This window comes from Salarias fasciatus, chromosome 5, assembly GCF_902148845.1.
Source record: "Salarias fasciatus chromosome 5, fSalaFa1.1, whole genome shotgun sequence".
Taxonomy (NCBI): Eukaryota; Metazoa; Chordata; class Actinopteri; order Blenniiformes; family Blenniidae; genus Salarias; species Salarias fasciatus.
The window spans coordinates 12,770,197-12,788,695 of record NC_043749.1 but is presented as its reverse complement, the minus strand read 5'-3'; the positions used below and the strand labels follow the sequence as shown (position 1 = coordinate 12,788,695).

The following is an 18,499-nucleotide window of genomic DNA, read 5'->3' as shown; positions in this document are numbered from 1 at the left end:
AGCGTCATCATATGATAGCTCCGGGTTTTTCAGCCAAGCTAAATTTACAGCAAAGCATGTCTGATCGGGATTCAAAAGTACATATAAATGTTTAGCTTTTTTTCTGATAATTTCAGCCTCAAAGCACGATTCTATTTTCCTTTTACCACTCCCGCGTGGTGCTCTAACAAGGTTAACAGTTAGCTCCAAGGACCCATCAGTGAACACGGACATATTGCTCTGCACTAATCTATCTAAAAGATCTTGGAATTCAGAGAGCTCACCGACCCCATAGCGTACAATTGCACTAACATCATCTTGCAGACGATCGGCTCGTAAAGTTACTTGAATGATATCGTTTGGCTCTGCTTGAAGTCTTTGGATAATTTCTGAAATTCGACCATGTACTCCATTAGTCACATTCACATAAAAATCGTGAAAATTAGGAGTTGTAGATGGAGGTGGAAAGCGGAGCATGCAGCGAATCTCGAGGTTGTTAAAGCGCTCTCGCTGAGTGACATTGATGTTATCATTACTTGCAGTGCCTGTGTTTGACCAATTACTGCAGCCTGCAGCATCTCCAGAGAGTGAATCAACGTGTGCCTCAGTTTCCCTGTCCCCAATCTCTTCACCTCTCCCTTGTTGAAGAGCGCTCTCTGTAGCCAACGCTGATTCCACGCACAACCAGTCTGCAGGACTCCAAGCTTCACTCATTTGCGAATTTCCTTGTCTCTCAAAGCAGGTGAGTGCATCGCAGCATGAGCTGTCAGCAGGACTCCATATACTGTCTGACGTGGTGTCATCTACCCCTGCTGACTCACTATATCTGTAGGTCTCCAGAAGCTCCACGAGCTCATCTTCGCTTGGGAGAAAAACTCTACTACTTTGAGACGGATGGTGGGGGTGCGGTGTTGGCGAGCCGGGATGAGACGGACGATTAACACTTTCAATTACTGTTTCACCATTCAACTCGGAGATCGTGCGGAGGAGGTGTTGAGGGATTTCTAAGAGATTGTCACTTTCTGATTGATCCATTGTTTTTTTCCAATATTTTTAAAAGCTTCAGTTATTGATTTCAGCAAATGGTGATTTAGAGAAGTGGGGGCAGTCTCGGTAGCGGGGATCTCTGCCCGCGGGTGATAGCACGGCTGATAGCACTGACACCCAGCCCACGTGTTTGAGCACGATTGAGATTTTGTCTAAGACGCTGGTATATCTGTACGAGCATGCGTTCCTTTAACAGGAATGAATCATTTATGAATGTCTCAAACGCTTGTTCAATCACCGGCACTACATGGTTGAAGAAATCTGATTCAGCGTCTTCAAGGCGGGGGATTGTAAGGCTGCGGGTGGTGTGCCCTGTCATATCTTCATAGTCATTCTCTTGATTGAGGAAATAATTTCTCACTTCATCATCTTCCTCATTCCTCTCACCGCGCACATCTTCGCTCCGGTCTTCTGCAGAGGCTTGCTGTCCTCCTTCCTCTTCGCGGTCAACCCCAGATGCAACTCCTGAAGCCTCTTCCTCTCTTTCAGGATCGTTCAATCTTGATGGTGGAACAACCGCAATTCCTGGAACACGTAAAATTGGTGTTAATCAGTCGAACCATATCCACACAATTCACTGACTGCTGAAAAAAAAAAACATACTAAAATAGCTTACGATCAGCGCCAACAGTGTGTGGAGTCCAAAGAGAGCTGAATGCATGAGATGGCCCAGTACTCGGTGATGGTGGAGGGGCAGCTGGAGTCCAAAGAGAGCTGAATGCATGAGATGGCCCAGTACTCGGTGATGGTGGAGGGGCAGCTGGAGTCCAGAGAGAGCCGAATGCATGAGATGGCCCAGTACTCGGTGATGGTGGAGGGGTGGTGAGGTCAATGATGAGTTGGTCTAAAAATGGACAGAAAAAATGACAAGATATATTGATTTCAAACAGACTGTAAAGACAGTTATTTTAAAATATTATAAGAGACAGACAAAGGAAACGTCAACTCACCCTGATTTGAAGGCGATCTTTCCACTGTCAGACCCTCACTGTCTCCCAGTGTTACCCCTGATCTATAATGCCCAGAAAATAATTATTCCAACCCCATTATTCTAATATTACAAAAATTTAAGCTTCCAGTAGAAAATAATACATACATGCAGGTGCTCCCCATGATGTAGAGAAGTCAGTCTTCCTCGGAGGTTGGATGTGGTTCCCTGCTGGACGAAGATGCAGCAGTCTGAAGCTCCACAACCCAAGACTCTGATACCCCAAGCTCCAACAATGTGGTGCTCAGGTTCAAACCCCCAGAAATATATAGGCACGCTTGGCGGGGAAAATGGGAGGGGGTGCGGGATGTACCCCCACGGTCCCCACACACACACACACACACACACACACACACACACACACACACACACACACACACTCACACACACACACCAAATTCATATTTTTACTACATATGGTACTCATCAGGCTTCAGCCAGCAACACTGACAGACCATATTTGTCTCTCTGCAAAGGGATGGATGGATGGAGCCCCCAGGGGTCCACCCCAAGGGCGCCAGTCCCCTCATGGAATCTGTCTTACTATTAATCACGTTACACTCATGTGACATTGCATCCACGGACTCTCCATAAGTCAGGAGATAATATAAACATTACCACATCTGGTTGTCATTATCTCACACTCAGCAAACATTCAATAGGGGACTCTCACGCACTTTTTACTAAATTTCCCGCTCTTTTCCTCATGATCACACCCGTAGGGTACGAGCCCACTCAGAAAGGGGGCCTTAATGTAAACAGACATTGGTATGCATATTATTATTACTACATCTGGTTCTCATCAGCCTTCAGCCCGCAACATACAATGGCAACCTTGTGTTTTACTAAATTTCCCGCTCTTTTTCTGCTGACACTGACACGTGATATTTACATTACTACATCTGGTTCTCATCATCATCCCTCAGCCCGCAACATACAATGGCAACCTTGTGTTTTACTAAATTTCCCGCTCTTTTTCTGCTGACACTGACACGTGATATTTACATTACTACATCTGGTTCTCATCATCATCCCTCAGCCCGCAACATACAATGGCAACCTTGTGACAGGCTAACTTTCCCGCTCTTTTTCTGCTGACACTGACACGTGATATTTACATTACTACATCTGGTTCTCATCATCATCCCTCAGCCTGACATATGAAACTTTCCCTCCAAAAAAAAAAAAAAAGCCCGCGATTCTTACCTCCCTGAACTCCCACTCAAAGAGAACCCTGCTCTCTGGATGGAAGTTCAACACATTCATGCAGACTACAGAGCAGCCAGTACACATCTACAATATAGCAAATGCAAATCTTGACTCACTCTTACGCCTATGGAAAGACAGAACCCCTTTTTTAAATTTCCCGCCTTTTACTCAGACATGACCTCATTCCGGAAGAATGGCGGGGGCGGGGGCGGGGGCGGGCGGGGGGTGCTGGGGGCGGGACTTTTATTTTTCAGGTATTTTTTTTTGATGATTAAATTTATATGACGTCATACCATTTTGACAGAAAGTATATCCTATATTCTCTGAGTACCTTTAGCACTAATTATTGGAACACAAAGTTTGGTCAGCTCGTTGACCCTCGACCTACATACACAGGTGAAGCCAATCATGAGAGGGTATTTCAGGTGGCCAGTTGGAAGTTGTTCTCCTTTTTGCATCTCCTTTGAAGAGCAGCACCATGGGAGCCTCAAAACAACTCTCAAATGAGCTGAAGCTCGATACTTCAACACAACAACGAGCCGAAACACTGCTCAAACTCTACTAAGGCGTTCATGCAGAGGAACAACTACAACGTTCTGGAATGGCCATGTCAGTCCCCACGCCTGAATGTTATTGAAAATCTGTGGTGTGATTTAAAGCGGGCTGTCCCTGCTCAGAAAGCATCAAACCTGACTGAACTGGAGAGGTTCTGTAAAGAAGAAAGGTCAAAAATACCGTCAACCAGATGTATTTAACTGAAACTGCTGATCCGAACAACCAATGATTTCTAAAGGAAAATCTTGAAAATGATCGGGGTGCCCAAAGTTTTTCATACTTCTGTATATGTTCAATTGAACACAGAATGCCAATAGTCCACAAATTTAACTGATGTTGGTGACTATCAGCTCAATAAAAATGAATAAACCTATACATTAAGTTCAGCATGAGTTCAGTTGTTGAGTTTTCATGGATTTTCAGCATCGAAATGCCCAAAATTTTTAAAAAACATTTTGATATTGCTTTGCTCCATTTTGCAAATAGAAAAACATTTGATATATTCAAAAATACAATGTCGATCCTTCTTAATCAACTTTCATGATGAAGTCAATTTACAGCACTGAAACACTAAAAGATATTGCAGAATACCGTGTGCACATGCATATGAATTTAAATTAATGGATTGTGTTTTGAATGAACATTTTTAAATGAGAAGCTCTGAAGGAATTTCACTGTGTAAAAGCAGCTCTCAAGAGGACAAAGTTTAGAGACTCCTGGTCTGGAGGATGTAGGAACACCGAAAAAGGATTTAACAGTTGAATGAAAGCGATGTTTGATCCCCAGTCTTAATTGATGATGGATCCTCTGCGTAGATTCACCTTTCAAGAAATCACTCACTCCACACTCGCACTCCTCTTCACATCTTTTTTATTTTTTTCCCCCAAACATTTTGTAATTAAAACCTGTGTCGCGTCGATGTTCTCGTCTGTTTTAATACAAACTGCCGGAGTAGTTGTCTGCGCTAAAGTGATGATTTACTGAGGAAAAAATTGACGTCTACTGTATAATAACCAACTGCTGCTACCTTCAGCATAGTGAAAAACATACAGAAACTGAACGGACACTTATTTCATAGCACAAAATCCACACAATGTCATAATAACACAGATAAAAGAAGTCCATTTAGGCTCACTGCTGTGGTGAGGACTGCAATACTGGCTTGACAGACATTAAACTGTAAAGTTTCACCATCTGACTGGATTATATTTCATGACCTGCGGATGTGTCGTGTGCAGAACCAAGCTTTTTTTTTTCCTTTTTTTTTTTTTTTCTTTTAAGAGTTCTTCATACTCTTTGAGCACACAATAGATGGCACTGGGAAAAGAAAAGAAAAAAAAAACTGAACGGAAACATGGTTTTCAGCTGTGAGTGGCATGCGCTGATTTACACACACACACACACACACACACTCAGTCCCACGTGGGATGGATGCAGCACGGCTGGCCGAGTCATACACGACGGTGGAGAGGGTAAATACAGGCTACAAAGGTAAGAATATACAGTTACAATGTTTGACATATCAAAGAAAGGAGATGGAGAAATTCAAAGATAAAAATATAAAAATTGATAGGATAAAAATTGAGGATATTGTTGCAGATATTAAGGACACGATTCTTCATTTTGAGCTGTCTTTAAGGTGCTCCCTTGTCATTTCTTTAAGGTGAAATGCTCCGACCCGACACAAGCTGCTGAAAATCCTCTTCATTTCCCAAAGTAACCATAATAACAAAAACTCACGGAACAAACGTGAGATAAACATGATTATATAATAATAAAAAACATTTTGGTTTAGCATTTAACACATTTCAGAAAAAAAAACACATATGCGGTTGCAAACACTTAACACTTCTTTTTTTTTTTTTTTCCTCCCCCAGACTTTTTCACTGGCTGAATTTACATTCCTCACAAAACCTGCAGCCTGGACACTTTGAGTTCATCCACACTTTTTTTTAAAACACGAAGCTGCACGAAAAAAGGTGGGAAGTGAACCTAAAAGGAAAGCGAGGGTGAGGTCTTTTCAAGACTTCAAGCCGTCGGTACTTTCAAATAGTTTCCGTACTCTTTGAAGAGCGCAACAAGACGCGTTTGTAACAGAAAATCCAGTTTACAGTACATCTTCACAAACTGCATCCAAACTACTGATGGTTGTAATTTCAAACTGGCGTCCTTGGTTCCGACCGTTAACACATTAATTAACATTAACACTCTTTTCATTCATTGACTTTTAGACATGCGACCTTCGGGCCCGACCCTGTAGAGCGACCGTTTGTCCATGTTACACAAAACAATAACTCCAAAGCAGAATTCCCAATCAAGTTTCAAAAACCTTGAGGACCAAAAGTATTTAAGACAACAAAATGACAATATAAGTGCTCATGTTCAATTCTATGGATGCTTCAAGTCTTTCATAGAGACCTTGGGAAACATACTGAAAGTGCTTTTTCTTACATATATTTTCATTAGTACCTACAGAACGAGGGCGGAGGAGGAGGGGGAGGAGGAGGAGGGGCGGGGGGGGGGGGGGGGGGGTCATGAAGCACAACACTTCACAAGCTGCTGACTGACTGACTGCTGCAGGAAAATAAATGCAACAATTTCCAAAAACACTGAAAGAAAAAAAAACAACATAAAGATGAGTCTTTTCTCTTCCTCTCCCGGAGAGCCAGCATGTGGACGAGACCGTGGAAACCTTCTGGGTCTCCAACGTCAAGCTTTAGAACCATGGAGTGAGATGATGCTGTCCAGCCCACCACACGAAATCACTTCCAGTCTGTCTTCTGTCAAATTTAAAAAGGACTTCTTTTTCAACAGATAGTTGAGGTGAACGGATTCATGTGTTTTTGTTTTTTTTTCTCTTTCTCAATAGTCTTGTTGGAAAAAAAAAAAATTAAAACATTAAAAAAAAAATCTGTAAAATGTAAATGTAAAACGTGTTCTCTTCCTTCGGTTGATGACTTCTGGATGACACAGGCAGGATTCAAAGTGGTCGAGAGTCATTCAGGTTGTCAGGCAATTCATGTTTCTCTCACTGTGGAGGAGGGACCGGAGCGGAGGGGTGGAGCGTTTCCCCGGGCAACGGGGCGTTGGGCTCTGCCAGCGGGCGACACGAGAGAAGAGAGGGGTGAGAAAAAATCAAAGCGGAGCAGCTAAAACACTGACATCAGCCTGCAGGATCCGGCCTCCTGCTGGTTGAGCTCACCGTGAAGTGCGGGCGTGGCGCTGGAGCTGGAGTGAGTGGCGGGGGCCTGGCCGGCGGGGCAGGGGGGCGAGCTGTGAGCGCCGGCGGGCGGCTGGGTCTCCGGCGCCAGGGCCGAGGAGGCCGGCGGCGCGGGGCTCGGGGCCGGCTGCGGCGCCGGCGTGCTGGGAGCCTGCTGACTGGCGGCCGCCGCCTGGGCGGGCGGGCCCGACGCCGCCGGGTTGGAGTGGGGACCCCCCCCGGCCTGGCTGTGCTGCTGGTGCTGGATCTGCTGGAAGTGCTGCTGGCGGGCGCGCATCTCGGCGTACTTCAGCTGCTCCATGTGGAACGACTGGCGGTCGGCCAGCAGCTGCTGCCGCTGGTATTCCAGCTGCATGGACACAGGACGCATCGTGATTCATAACGCTTCAAACAGAAGACCTATCCGTTCCTATAAATCACAACATTTCCCATAATCCCTCACTCACAGCCTCTCGCTCTCTGTCCATGATGGTTTCCAGTTCCTCAAAGTGTCGCAGTTTAATCTCAAGCTTCTTCATTTGGGTCTCCACCAGCAGAGCCACCAGAGATTTGATCTTCCTCTCCTCGACAGCGGCCAGATGCTGCGGAGATATCAGGTGAGACAAATCTAAAAAAAACTGTCCCGGTGCTGAAAGACGGGCTGATCTGACGGGCTTCACCTTGGCTTTGACAGCAGCAGCCGCCAGAGCGGAGGCGGCGGCGGTGGCCAGGTTCCCCTCGCCCACATCACGCTCCACCTTCGCTTTCCTCTCTCCCTCGCTGTCTCCGTCTCTCTGTCCTTCTTCTGCCCCCTCCTTTCCATCCTTCTCTTTTTCCGCGTCACCTAAGAGAAGAAAAGGTTTGATTTGGTTTCCCCCCCCACCTTGGCTGAGTCTTTCTATTGCAAACATCGTATAAACAAGCCTTTCACACCCATCTCCGACTCTGTTTTGTCCGCCTCTCTCTCTCCTTCGGCTTCTCTTCCTCGTTCTTCCTCCTTCTTCCCGTTCTCTGTCTGCTTCTCCTCTTCCTCGACTGCTCCCTCTTTACTGTCCTGCTTGGTAAACGGATTTCATTCATTAATCTCACAACTCCAAACTCTAATCGTGACGATCAGATCAACGTACCTTGGTCTCTCTCTTGTCCTCCGTCGACTGGCTGTCACTCTTACTTTCATCACTGCTTTCATCTAAAGAGAAAAACCGTTCAGCGTCTTTAATCGACCTCCTGGAGCCACGTGTTGAGGGTGTATCCGTCATACCGGGCCTCTCGCCCTCCTCCAGGCCGGTGCCTGCGATGCCGCTGCCCTCCAGGCCGTACAGGGGGTCCTGGCGCCCGCTGACTCTCGCCGCCTCCTCCACACGGCGAACGTGAGCCTCCACGAGCGCCGCAGGAACCTCCTCCTTCATGCGGGAAAATTCCTCTGAGGGCAGAAACGAGTATTACCATCATCAATCTGCAAGCAACTCGGAAAACACAGATAAATCAAAACTGCAGCTCACCCAGAGCCGACTTTGCGGCGGCCGACGCCACTCGGGGGTCCACCACGGAGGCCAGGAAGGCCACGGTGCTCATGACGGGGTTCCCCGCCTGGCTGAACGGGATGGGCTGGTAGGCCAGGGGCCCGAGGGTGGAGGAGCCCTCCTCCAGGTACGGATCTTCGATGGGCAGCCGCAGGAAGTGCAGGATGCATTCGTCCTGCGTGCGGCTGCCCACGTGCTCAGACACCTTGTTCCAGTCGTCTTTGTACATCTCCAAACCCTGGAATGAACGAAAGCTGCGTTTTGTTTCTGCGTTTTGTAAATTATATTTTAATTCCATAAAGACGGACGGTACCTCGAGTAGTAGTAGTGTTTCTTGTTCTGTCCACTCCCGCATGGAGCTGGCTCCACTTTTGCTCTGCACAAACATGAATCAGCGTTTTGTTCATGAGATAAACAGCCGCCGTTACAGATTCCACACATCAAGAAATCATTGCTGGACTCCTGACCTTTGCAGAGCCGGTCTTCTTGTTGTACATGTCGGTCCGCAGGCCAAAGTTTTGCAGATCTGCCGGCTTGTCCTTCACTTTATCGGGGAACGACATCATCTGCTGAGTGGCCGGGGTCTGCGGGACCACACGGAGAGAGAGGGGCGCCGATTAAAAAAAACCACCTGCGAGGCCGGTTGGCGTGTCTGCGTCTGTGCGCGCGAGTTCGGCCGAGCGTACGGACCTGAGAGGCCTTGGGCTGCAGGGGCACGAGGCTGGACGGAGTGTCTGCCAGGACGTGGAAGTGGGAGGTGGGCGGGGGGCCCATCGGGGTGGGCCGGCTCTCCGAGTCCACCTGGTAGTTGATGAGTCCCCACTGCTCCAGAAACGCGTGAACTCTGCACGAGGAAACACGACAAGCATTCAAACAGAAACTCTGCTTCCGCTGGAAGAACCGGGAGAGCGCTGCTGCTACCTCATGATGGCGCACACGTCTCCTGCCAGGTTCCTGCGGCAGGCGGTGGAGGTCAGGTACTCCTGGGGGTTCAGGCGGTAGGTGTCAATCATGAAGTTCCTGTATGCTAGATAACTGGCAGGAAGAGGTGAATAAACACAGGAAGTATTAAAAACACTTCTATGTGATCGTTTTACGCGTTGCATCGACGTCGATCCGACACTCACATCTCTGGGGTTTTGGATTTGTTCTTCCCGTTGAAAAACTCTGGCAGAGCTCTGCGCTCGATGGCATGAACACTGCAGAGGAAACAGACAGCAGAGAAAATCTGCACTCATACGCTCACAAAAAAGCTTTTCTGCTCTTGAAGTCTCTACAAATTACACCGATTCCTGGAGGAGGACAAAAAAAAACAAAAAAACAAACAACCTTGACCTTGTCTTTCTGTTACCTGTTATAGTCGAACCAGGCGGCGTAACTGGGGATGATGATGTGGTGGGTTTGCTCCGTCACGTTGTCCTCATGAAGGTCTGAGCCTTTAACAGGCTCCCCCTTCACACTCGGAGAGCCTTCCTCCTCTTCCTGTTCAAACACACACACACACACACACACACACACACTGGAGTTCACACTCGCTTTCTCGCTGTCGCAATTCTGCTCCAGAGGCGTCTTGTGAACAACACAATACCTTTCCTGTGGTTTCCATGGACTCATCCTCTTGTTCGTCTGTGCAAAACACAGAAAATAACACATTTTACTAAATAAAATACATCCTTTATTAGAGAAACGCCTTTTAATATACTGCTCTCAAAGTAAACGATATATTTGTACATGCTGTTTATATGTCAGCGTGACGGTGCAGACACAGCTCGATAAACATTTTACGAAGCTCACCCATATCTGTGCCTCCCTTGACTGGGGTTGAATCAGCGTCCTTTTTGGTGTTATCTGTAGAAACATTTCAGAATGAAGTCAGCCAGTCATGTAAATAACACGACACATTGCTATAGAGTTCACATCGTCCAGGTTTATGCTGCTCTGCATACTTGTCTTGGCCGGGTTTCCCTCCTCAGACGCTGGAACAGGTGACGATTCATCCAGGTCCTTCGACGCGTCCTCCTGCTCCTCCTCCCTCTGGCCCCGTTTAGACTTGGTATACGGGGTCGTTGGCCTGTCAGCACACACACACACGTGTACACACACACACACATTAGTAACACAACCGTTGGGTTGAAAATGAGCAGCAGCATCATGAACTCAGCTCTTCCTGTACCCTTTCTTAGTGTTCTTCTTCTTGCTCTCCTGAGGAGGGGGGGTGGGGGATGGCGATGGGGAGCGCTTCCTCTTCTTGGCACTGCCGGGCTTTTTGTCCCGGCGCTCGTCGGGTGTGGTCACCTCGTCTGTCAGGGTCTTGGCAGAGATTCTCTTCCTCTTAGGACAGCCCTCTCCCACCTCGTAGTCCTCCTCATTCATCCACTCATTGTACTGATCCAGGTCTAAAATCCACTTTGCATGAACCTGACAAAGACAAGCATTTTTATAGATACTGCCAACAATTTAATTTGACCACCAGCAGAGTGATGTTCATTCTCTTATTTCACACGAACATCCTTCTTATCTGCATCCCTGAGAGGAAAATATAAAAGAAGCAATGATATCTAAATATAGAGCAACCGGCTAAGTTTAGTGGAAAACAGGAATGTTTGCTGTGAATTTGACGATCGATGTTCGAGACACTATGCTGCACAGACCACACAAAGAAACGGCCAGCAAAAAAGAACTAACAAGTACCTTCCTGGGCTTTTCGGGGCTCGGAGGATCCTCCACTGCAGCCTCAATTTCACTGGCTGGGATCCAGGTGTCATAACTACAGAGGTGAAAGGTCAAATCAGAGGGGGGAGGGAAGCAGGTTTTTGATTTTTTTTTAAATCAACAACAAGACAAAAGTGAGTCTGAATGAATGGATTCTCAACAAACTGTGAAAGACCCGTCAAGGAAGCAACAACATCAAATAAATTCAACTTTCACAACATGAAAGATGAAGTTTCCGTTTTCACTCCAGCGTAAAATGCCTCACGTGTTTCATTTTCCTTCAATTTGCTTCTTTTGTGTGTTTGAATGAAAACGCAGAACAGACCTGTCAGGAAAATATCCCCAGTGAAGCAGCACTTGTTTATCTCTCTTCATCACAGGACGGACCCACTCCTCTGGAGATGAACACACACACACACACACACACACAAAAGGTTTATATCAGCTGGAGTCTTGCTCACACAGCTGATTTTTCTGTGGACAGAACCTCACCTTCCTCCAGACTGGTGGGAATAGGCACAACGACATGAGAGCTGGCAGCTTTGTCCTCAGTCACGGAGCCCTGCAAGGTCAGCAGATGATTTAACAACGATGCAGCGGAGTTGAATAAGCAAGCAAGGCCGAGTAAGAGCGCTTGTAGTATTTATCTATTTATTGTTTAAAAATGAACACACCTGATGTCTTTTGATGATGTCTTTCAGTTTGCTGAGCAGTTTGGGCTCGATGTCGGAGCTCAGATAGATGACCGGCCTCGTCAGGCAGTTGTTCTAGAAGGAACGAAGTCCAGAGTGTCACGACACACATCTGGATAGAAATCTCAGCACTGAGGTTACGCCCACCTGCACTAAGGACTTCTCGATGGTCATGAACATTTCCACATTTCGGTCCATCCTCGACGGATTCTGGAAGTCAAACCTGCGCCTACCAGGAAATTAGACTGGAGTTACACACGAAACGGAAATATAGCCAAAGTCCAGCGGAGCCCTCAAACGTCCGGCCACAGGGTTTCATTATCACCAGTAAACAACCGAGAACCTACGGTCCGCCAGAAAGAAAGTCTTACCATCCTTGGTCACTCTTGAACTTGTAGGCAGCGGCCAGGATGTGGCAGAGCGCCCCTCCTGACTTGAAGTCCAGGAAACACTTCATCTGCAGGAGGAAAAGCACAACCGCCTTAGGAGAAATCACCGCTGTTACAAATGTCTGATCACTTCAAGTGGAGTTTCAGTGGAGGCAGTGCAACCTCAGTCCTCTTCAAATAACCTGGGAACCCGTTCATGCACACACACTCACACACCGGCGGCTACTATATAAGGTCAAGACAGGCCAAGATGGGAGTCTGAATACCAGTACTGAGTTTGGTATGTGTGTGTGTGATTCATGAAACGTGAACAACAAGGCAAGATCAGAAACTGACTAAAAATAAAGGAGATCATGTGTGATGTTTCAGATAGTTGGATGAATCTGAAATATTCCCAAAAATGTAACAAAATATTTTACAGGTCAGATTAAGTTAGTACCAAAAACACCAAATAGCACAATTCTGTTCTTTTTTAATAAAAGGAAACAGCTTAAAACTTTTTAAGCCATATTTCATTACTGTACTGTCCCACTACACTTATTCTTGTTGGGAAATGATAAATTCTAAGTTATTTAGAGCTCTTAATAAAACATTATGATCTTCAATATCAAAATGAAGAAATTAGATTAAATTATAATTATATTACAGGGAGACATTAAAATCTTCTCAGTCATTTAGTCTCAGTTATAAAACTGCCTGAATCACATCCACAAATGTCAGTCATGCAGCTTCATGGTTTTATTACAGTGGAATTCACTCCAACATGATCTACAACAGGGTCTTCCAATTTAAGCTCTAAATACAATCAAGATGGTGGCAAGAAAAGGTCAAAACATCCTCAATGGTGTTTGATTGAGATGTGCAGACAAATGCACTATATGTATAGTTTGATACCATATAGCTACAACCTCTTCTTCCACTTATCCCAGTAAATTGATCTACCTCTGCATGTACGCCCCATGCTGAGCTGCATGTTGTCTGTAAAATATTTGTGAAATAAGTTCAATAAGTAATTTCATGGTTGTTCTTTGGGAAAAACAAGCTTTTTAATTGACTTTTCTCAACAAATTGAGCTTTTATACAATGTTTCATATACATATCAGCAACATAAGTTTGGATTTCATTTAGTGCAGGCCTAGAATGGATATAAGTTGTACCACACAATACTTGTGTTTGATTGTTTGATTGTAAGTCATTTTTAACAGTATTGGTATCAAGAAGCCATTCCTCATGCTCATTGCTCCTCTGGGGAGATTTCTGGAACATAATAAACAGATATCAAATAAATTGTTGGTCCAAAAAGTCATTATTTTCAAAGGAAATACAATAAAAAAATGTTTAATTCAATTTAAACTGAACATTTCTCTCAAACACATTTTAAAATGTAATACATAATGAAAATGAATATCCGTTGTTAAATTAGCTCTTGTAGAAAAAGCATAAATGCAACAGATCCATTGATGAAGGGGTTTAATAAAAAGACATTTCACAGGCTCTCCAAGGACCCTCCAGAATTTAAAAGCCTGTTTTTAATGTTTTATGTCTGTTAATCTTATGAAGTAATATTAAAAATTATGATAGGGAGATAAAGTCCGTCCTCACTACACGTTAAAACGTTAATTAAGAGAGGTTTCTTTTTTCTTTTTTCAATTTCCAAGTACACACCAGGTGCTTAATGTACACTGAACCAATCAGACATAACATCTGTCCACATGTGCAGAGACTGAGTGGAGATCTACATACTGGCAGCTTGGTGAGTGGAGGGTTGCTGACATGCCGGCCGAACACCTCCTCCTGGAACTGCAGCAGCTGGACCACCAGGCTGGACAGGGACTTGTTGGTGGGGGGCTCGGCCTGGATGTACTGAGGAGACAGAGAGAGGAGCTGAATGAACTGACCGGCGCTGATGTGTTGTGGCTGCTGGAAAAGGCTGAAAGTTGAATTGCGTTGATTACTACAGAGAGAAAAGGACGCCGTGATCCATTAAGTGGAAATGGGATGGAATTTCTACTTATTAATTTAATTATTTTTTTATTTAATTAATTATCAAATCAAAGAGGGGAATGTGTATTTAGTGTGACTGAAGTGTGTAAACCCCCCGCACGCTGCTCCGTGTTATTTCGCCCCGGCCGAGGCATCAGTGAGCGCCGCGCGCCACAGAGTCAACATCTGGATCCGAGCTGCTGTGCCGCGAGCCCGTTAGCTAAGCGGCTAGCTAGCTGGCTGCGCCGCTCAGTCGCCCTTAAAACAACATTACACCCCCGCGTGTCACACTGGATGCTGCTTTGGGTTCGGTCTAGCTGCGGTGAGGTGCGGGGACACCGCGGGGAGCGGCCGCATCTGTTGCAGCTGTTGGCTCAGCATCCTTTTGTATCCCGGCTGAAGTGAATCAAACAGCTGGACGCGGAGCAGCGCCCTCCCTCCTCTCTTTGTCACTGCCTCTGCCCAAAGAGGCAGGAGCGGGGAACGCTCAGTGGGGTATGATTAGAAAACATGCGCTCGGTACCTTTTTGTAATTCTTTCCCAGCCAGACGCGGACATTATCAAACTGAGAAACGGTATCAGACGCTTCGAAATATTTTACATTCGGGCCGCCGTCTTTCTTCCGCACCGCCATCTTTGCCTGCAGACAACTAGTCGACGTTGGCTGCCACCCAGTGGCCGCAGTGCGCTACTGCAGCTGCAGGAGCTGTAATGACCGCTGGTGTCCAGCAGGGGGCGGAGTAGTGCAGCTCATGTTTTCTCTGCTTCCTTCAGCGTTATTTCATTACAGGACTGGATCAATCACTTCGAATACATGGACTCGTAAGTAGCATGTGAAAGATGGAGTGGTTAGAAGAAAGGCTTGTTTTAACTAATTAATGTACAACTGACTGATTTTAGAACTAAAACCTTGTCTTGGAAGATGACTTTTGTAAGATTAAATAGTGAATGTAAAATTTAGTGGAGTTTGAAGCCGACTAAAATGAGTAATGAAGCATAAACATGTCAAACTGCACTTTAACCCGTTTTGCCCCACTGGCAACAATTGTTGCCAAAGTTTATCACTGTTGTTTTTGACTCACAATAAAAAATCTCAAAGGTACTAATGCAACTTTTCCCACTTAAATGCTAGTAGACCACTTAGACAAAGGTTTTCATTTTTAAAAAATCATTTCCAAGTGCTTCCTGTCACATGACATCATCTGCTTCCTGCTCCTTCCGGCTGAAGACATGGCCGACGCAAATCTTCCTGGAAAGAGGTAATTTTCAAACATTTCTAATGATTTTCCAACAGCCATATTTATAATTATTTAATCATTGGAGTCTCTAGAGTAACCCTGAACCCAAAAATTGTACCTAGGATAAATATTTTTTTGTTCATGGGCTTATTTTTATGAGCGGCAACAAAAGTTGCCAATGGGCACATAGCTTGTCACTAACTACAGGAAAACACTGTCTGCAGGATTGCTCCTAATTTACTTATTTAAATTTGTAGAATGATGTACAGTGTCTCATTTTAGTCCTCTTAGAATACTCTTTCAAGCTAAATAAGTTCACAGGTGTTCAAGGCCTGTGTGTTTAGGATTTTTATATGTTATCATATATAATTTTGTTGCTAGCTAACATTAGCTTGTGTTTCACTGAAGTAAAAAATGTTGCTGTTGGATGATGTTGGAGGTGCACTTCTCTTGGCACACAAATACTTTTCATAGCCAATGCCCCCCCACCCCCACCCCTGGGGTAGGATGGATGTTATTTAGCAATATCACAGTCGAGTCTGTGATCTTTGACTAGAGGTCATCATCGCTACTGCTCTTCAGTCAACAAGAGCAACAGTGATGATATCCAGACCAACATCAAAAACTAAACTGTGATATTGCTTTTCCAGAATATTCTACATATGATGCTTTAGAAAGAATGATATTGATGATTCATCAATAAAATCAAATGTGAACTAAAACATGGCGCATTCTTACATCTGTCATGCTTGCTTTGTCATTTATTTAGGTCCTGGAAAAGCGGGCAGAAGGATCTCCTCTGCTTCCAGAGGCTGACAGCCCAGACCCTCCTCCATGGAACAAAACCAATTAGGCAGGGTAGAAGATCTTCAAAGGCATTGCTGATAACTGGTTTGATAGTTTCAACCACTGGGCCTTCAACAGCAGCAGGTGCAACTAGTGAGAGGCAAACGAGGCCTCATGAACCACTGTCCGTACTGTCTGAAGCCACTAGATAGTGCTGTATGTTCAAGAATTGTGTGAAAGCACACTTCATTATCAGTCCTTCAGCCTCCACTTTAAAACCAAGAGACTCGTGACCACAGAAAATGGAAACCACGGAAAGTGGTTCAGGAGGCCTGATTTACCCATCACTAGAAACGATGCAAGAACTGTGGCGGCGCACATCATTAGCATGTGGAAAGTGTGATGTTCCACGACATGTGGTGTGCTTCAAGAAGTACCACAATGAGTAGAACATGTATGAAAGATGATGGAATGTATGGCAAGAAATTTTATGTAGTATGTGTTTTTAGACGTTCTAAGAAAAAACTGTTTGCTGAGGTGTTGAGTGTAAAAAAATGAGAATAAAAAAAAACATTCCAAATTGTTTGTTGTTTGGAATTTTAGGCAGGGAGAACCTGAGGCTCCATCTTATTGTTATTGTTTATTCTGACTATATTATTATTTTGTTGTCATTGTCATTCCTGTATTATAGGTGACATTTGACATAGTGACAAGGTATGTGCCCACTGGCAACAATTGTTGCCAGTCATAAAAATGCAATTTTTAAAAAAAAAAAGAACAAAATGGAAATAATAAATACATAACTTGATTCAACTGGACTCAACTGATAAAATGATATGCCTTACAACTCTGAAAAAATTTTGGGCACAAATGGGTTAACTGCAATACAGGGTGTAATTCTGGCTACTCTTAGTAAAAGAGGGCAAATAGTGAAGACATACTTTTCAGCTCATTTAAACTTTTGGGTTGGGCTCCATTTTTGATTCTAATTATATACATATTACTGAAAGACATAAAATGAGTTTTGCCAGACAATTTTCAGAAGTAACAGCTGGATTGATGCAGCACATATTGCTGCTTGTGCATAGTGCTTGTTGCAAGGACAAATTATAAACTTGGAGGCAATATTCCTAATTATTCAGATGTCTTTCCGGAGCACAGGGATGTTCAGTATATTGCCAACATTGATGCCCCAACTGTTGATGTCCTCTCCTTCTTTCACAACTTATTGGTAGACAGCAGTCTACCAATCCTTTTTATGCTTAGATTACTTTTTGTTGAGTAACTCAGTGCTTCAGGACACCTCCGACACACAGATTCAGCCCATCACAATCAGTGACCACACACCTGTCACTCTGACAGTCACTAGTAAAACAGCCCCCCCACCAATCAGACACAGGACATTTAATGCATCACTGCTCAAGGGTCCGGTTTTCATCACATTCTTTAAAAAAAAAAAAACAGTGGACAATCGTAGAAACAAATGACCTGCCTGGCGTCTCTCCATTTGTCCTCTGGGAGACAGAGAAAGTAGAAAGTAGTGATGGGAGGCAAAGAAGGAAAAAAAAATGGAAACACAATTAGAAGCAAAAATCAAAGCCCCGGAGAAAGCTCATGCCGCCTCCCAGGAGGAGCACTTATTGATTAAGTTAAGAAAATTAAAAATGGACTTAGCTAAAATAATTGAGGGGAAAAAATGAATTTTAAGTGCAGAAATTATGCTTGGAAAACTTTGAAGATCAGAATAACTCGAGCAAATTCCTAGCCAATCAGTTGAAACAAAATAAAGAAAAATGTTCCTCAGTTAAAACTCTAAACAGTGAAGGCGTGTTTTGGAGCCTGGGGCCCCGTGTCCTTTCTCCTCCTGCAGGCTCCTCCTGGGCCGGGGCTGTGACCTTCTCCAGAATGATTCTCTGAAGCCTCTTCTGGGGTGCTGGGTGGGCACCCTGGTGGCGTGGTGCAGGTCCCCTGCTGTGAGCCTCCTTGCATCAAGTCCCAGTCATAGTCTGCAGACCTCTCTCTCTCTCTCTCTCTCTCTCTCTCTCTCTCTCTCTCTCTCTCTCTCTCTCTCTCTCTCTCTCTCTCTCTCTCTCTCTCTCTCAGAATACCTGAGGTGTGTTGATATGGCCTCTGGGTTCTTGGGCTCAGAGGAGGCGAAATGGAGAACCTTCCGATGAATTTTTTGAGGAAAGTAGGATG

General features: G+C 44.9%; 1 protein-coding gene across 3 annotated transcripts; it reads right to left on the bottom strand.

The window, feature by feature from the left end:
• Positions 1–4,704: 4,704 nt before the first annotated feature.
• smarcc2 (SWI/SNF related BAF chromatin remodeling complex subunit C2) lies at positions 4,705–14,921 on the bottom strand. Of its 3 annotated transcripts, none has more exons than XM_030091189.1 (26): positions 14,800–14,921; positions 14,037–14,156; positions 12,276–12,361; positions 12,052–12,133; positions 11,887–11,979; positions 11,705–11,774; positions 11,538–11,607; positions 11,192–11,267; positions 10,674–10,918; positions 10,447–10,571; positions 10,295–10,348; positions 10,089–10,126; positions 9,852–9,982; positions 9,628–9,699; positions 9,422–9,535; positions 9,191–9,344; positions 8,968–9,084; positions 8,814–8,876; positions 8,480–8,738; positions 8,239–8,400; positions 8,105–8,166; positions 7,911–8,031; positions 7,658–7,821; positions 7,445–7,579; positions 6,981–7,347; positions 4,705–6,871 (listed from the first exon to the last, which is right to left on the bottom strand). In XM_030091189.1, exons 1-26 carry the CDS (start codon positions 14,908–14,910, stop codon positions 6,807–6,809), a joined length of 3,156 nt encoding a protein of 1,051 aa, XP_029947049.1. In that variant the 5' UTR covers positions 14,911–14,921; the 3' UTR covers positions 4,705–6,806. The 3 variants fall into 3 exon arrangements, with proteins under 3 accessions (XP_029947049.1, XP_029947051.1, XP_029947048.1); XM_030091191.1 differs by having other exon boundaries at positions 12,052–12,127; XM_030091188.1 differs by having other exon boundaries at positions 8,105–8,400.
• Positions 14,922–18,499: the final 3,578 nt, after the last annotated feature.

Bases quoted from the DNA above. Each gene is read 5' to 3' on its own strand.
- smarcc2 (XM_030091188.1), bottom strand. From the start codon at position 14,910: ATGGCGGTGCGGAAGAAAGACGGCGGCCCGAATGTAAAATATTTCGAA. The intron at 11,268-11,537 runs GTCTGTTCTGCG...TCACCTCTGTAG, and splicing joins TGGGGATATTTTCCTGACAG to TTATGACACCTGGATCCCAG. The intron at 6,872-6,980 runs GTGAGCTCAACC...GCCCGCTGGCAG, and splicing joins CGCCACGCCCGCACTTCACG to AGCCCAACGCCCCGTTGCCC.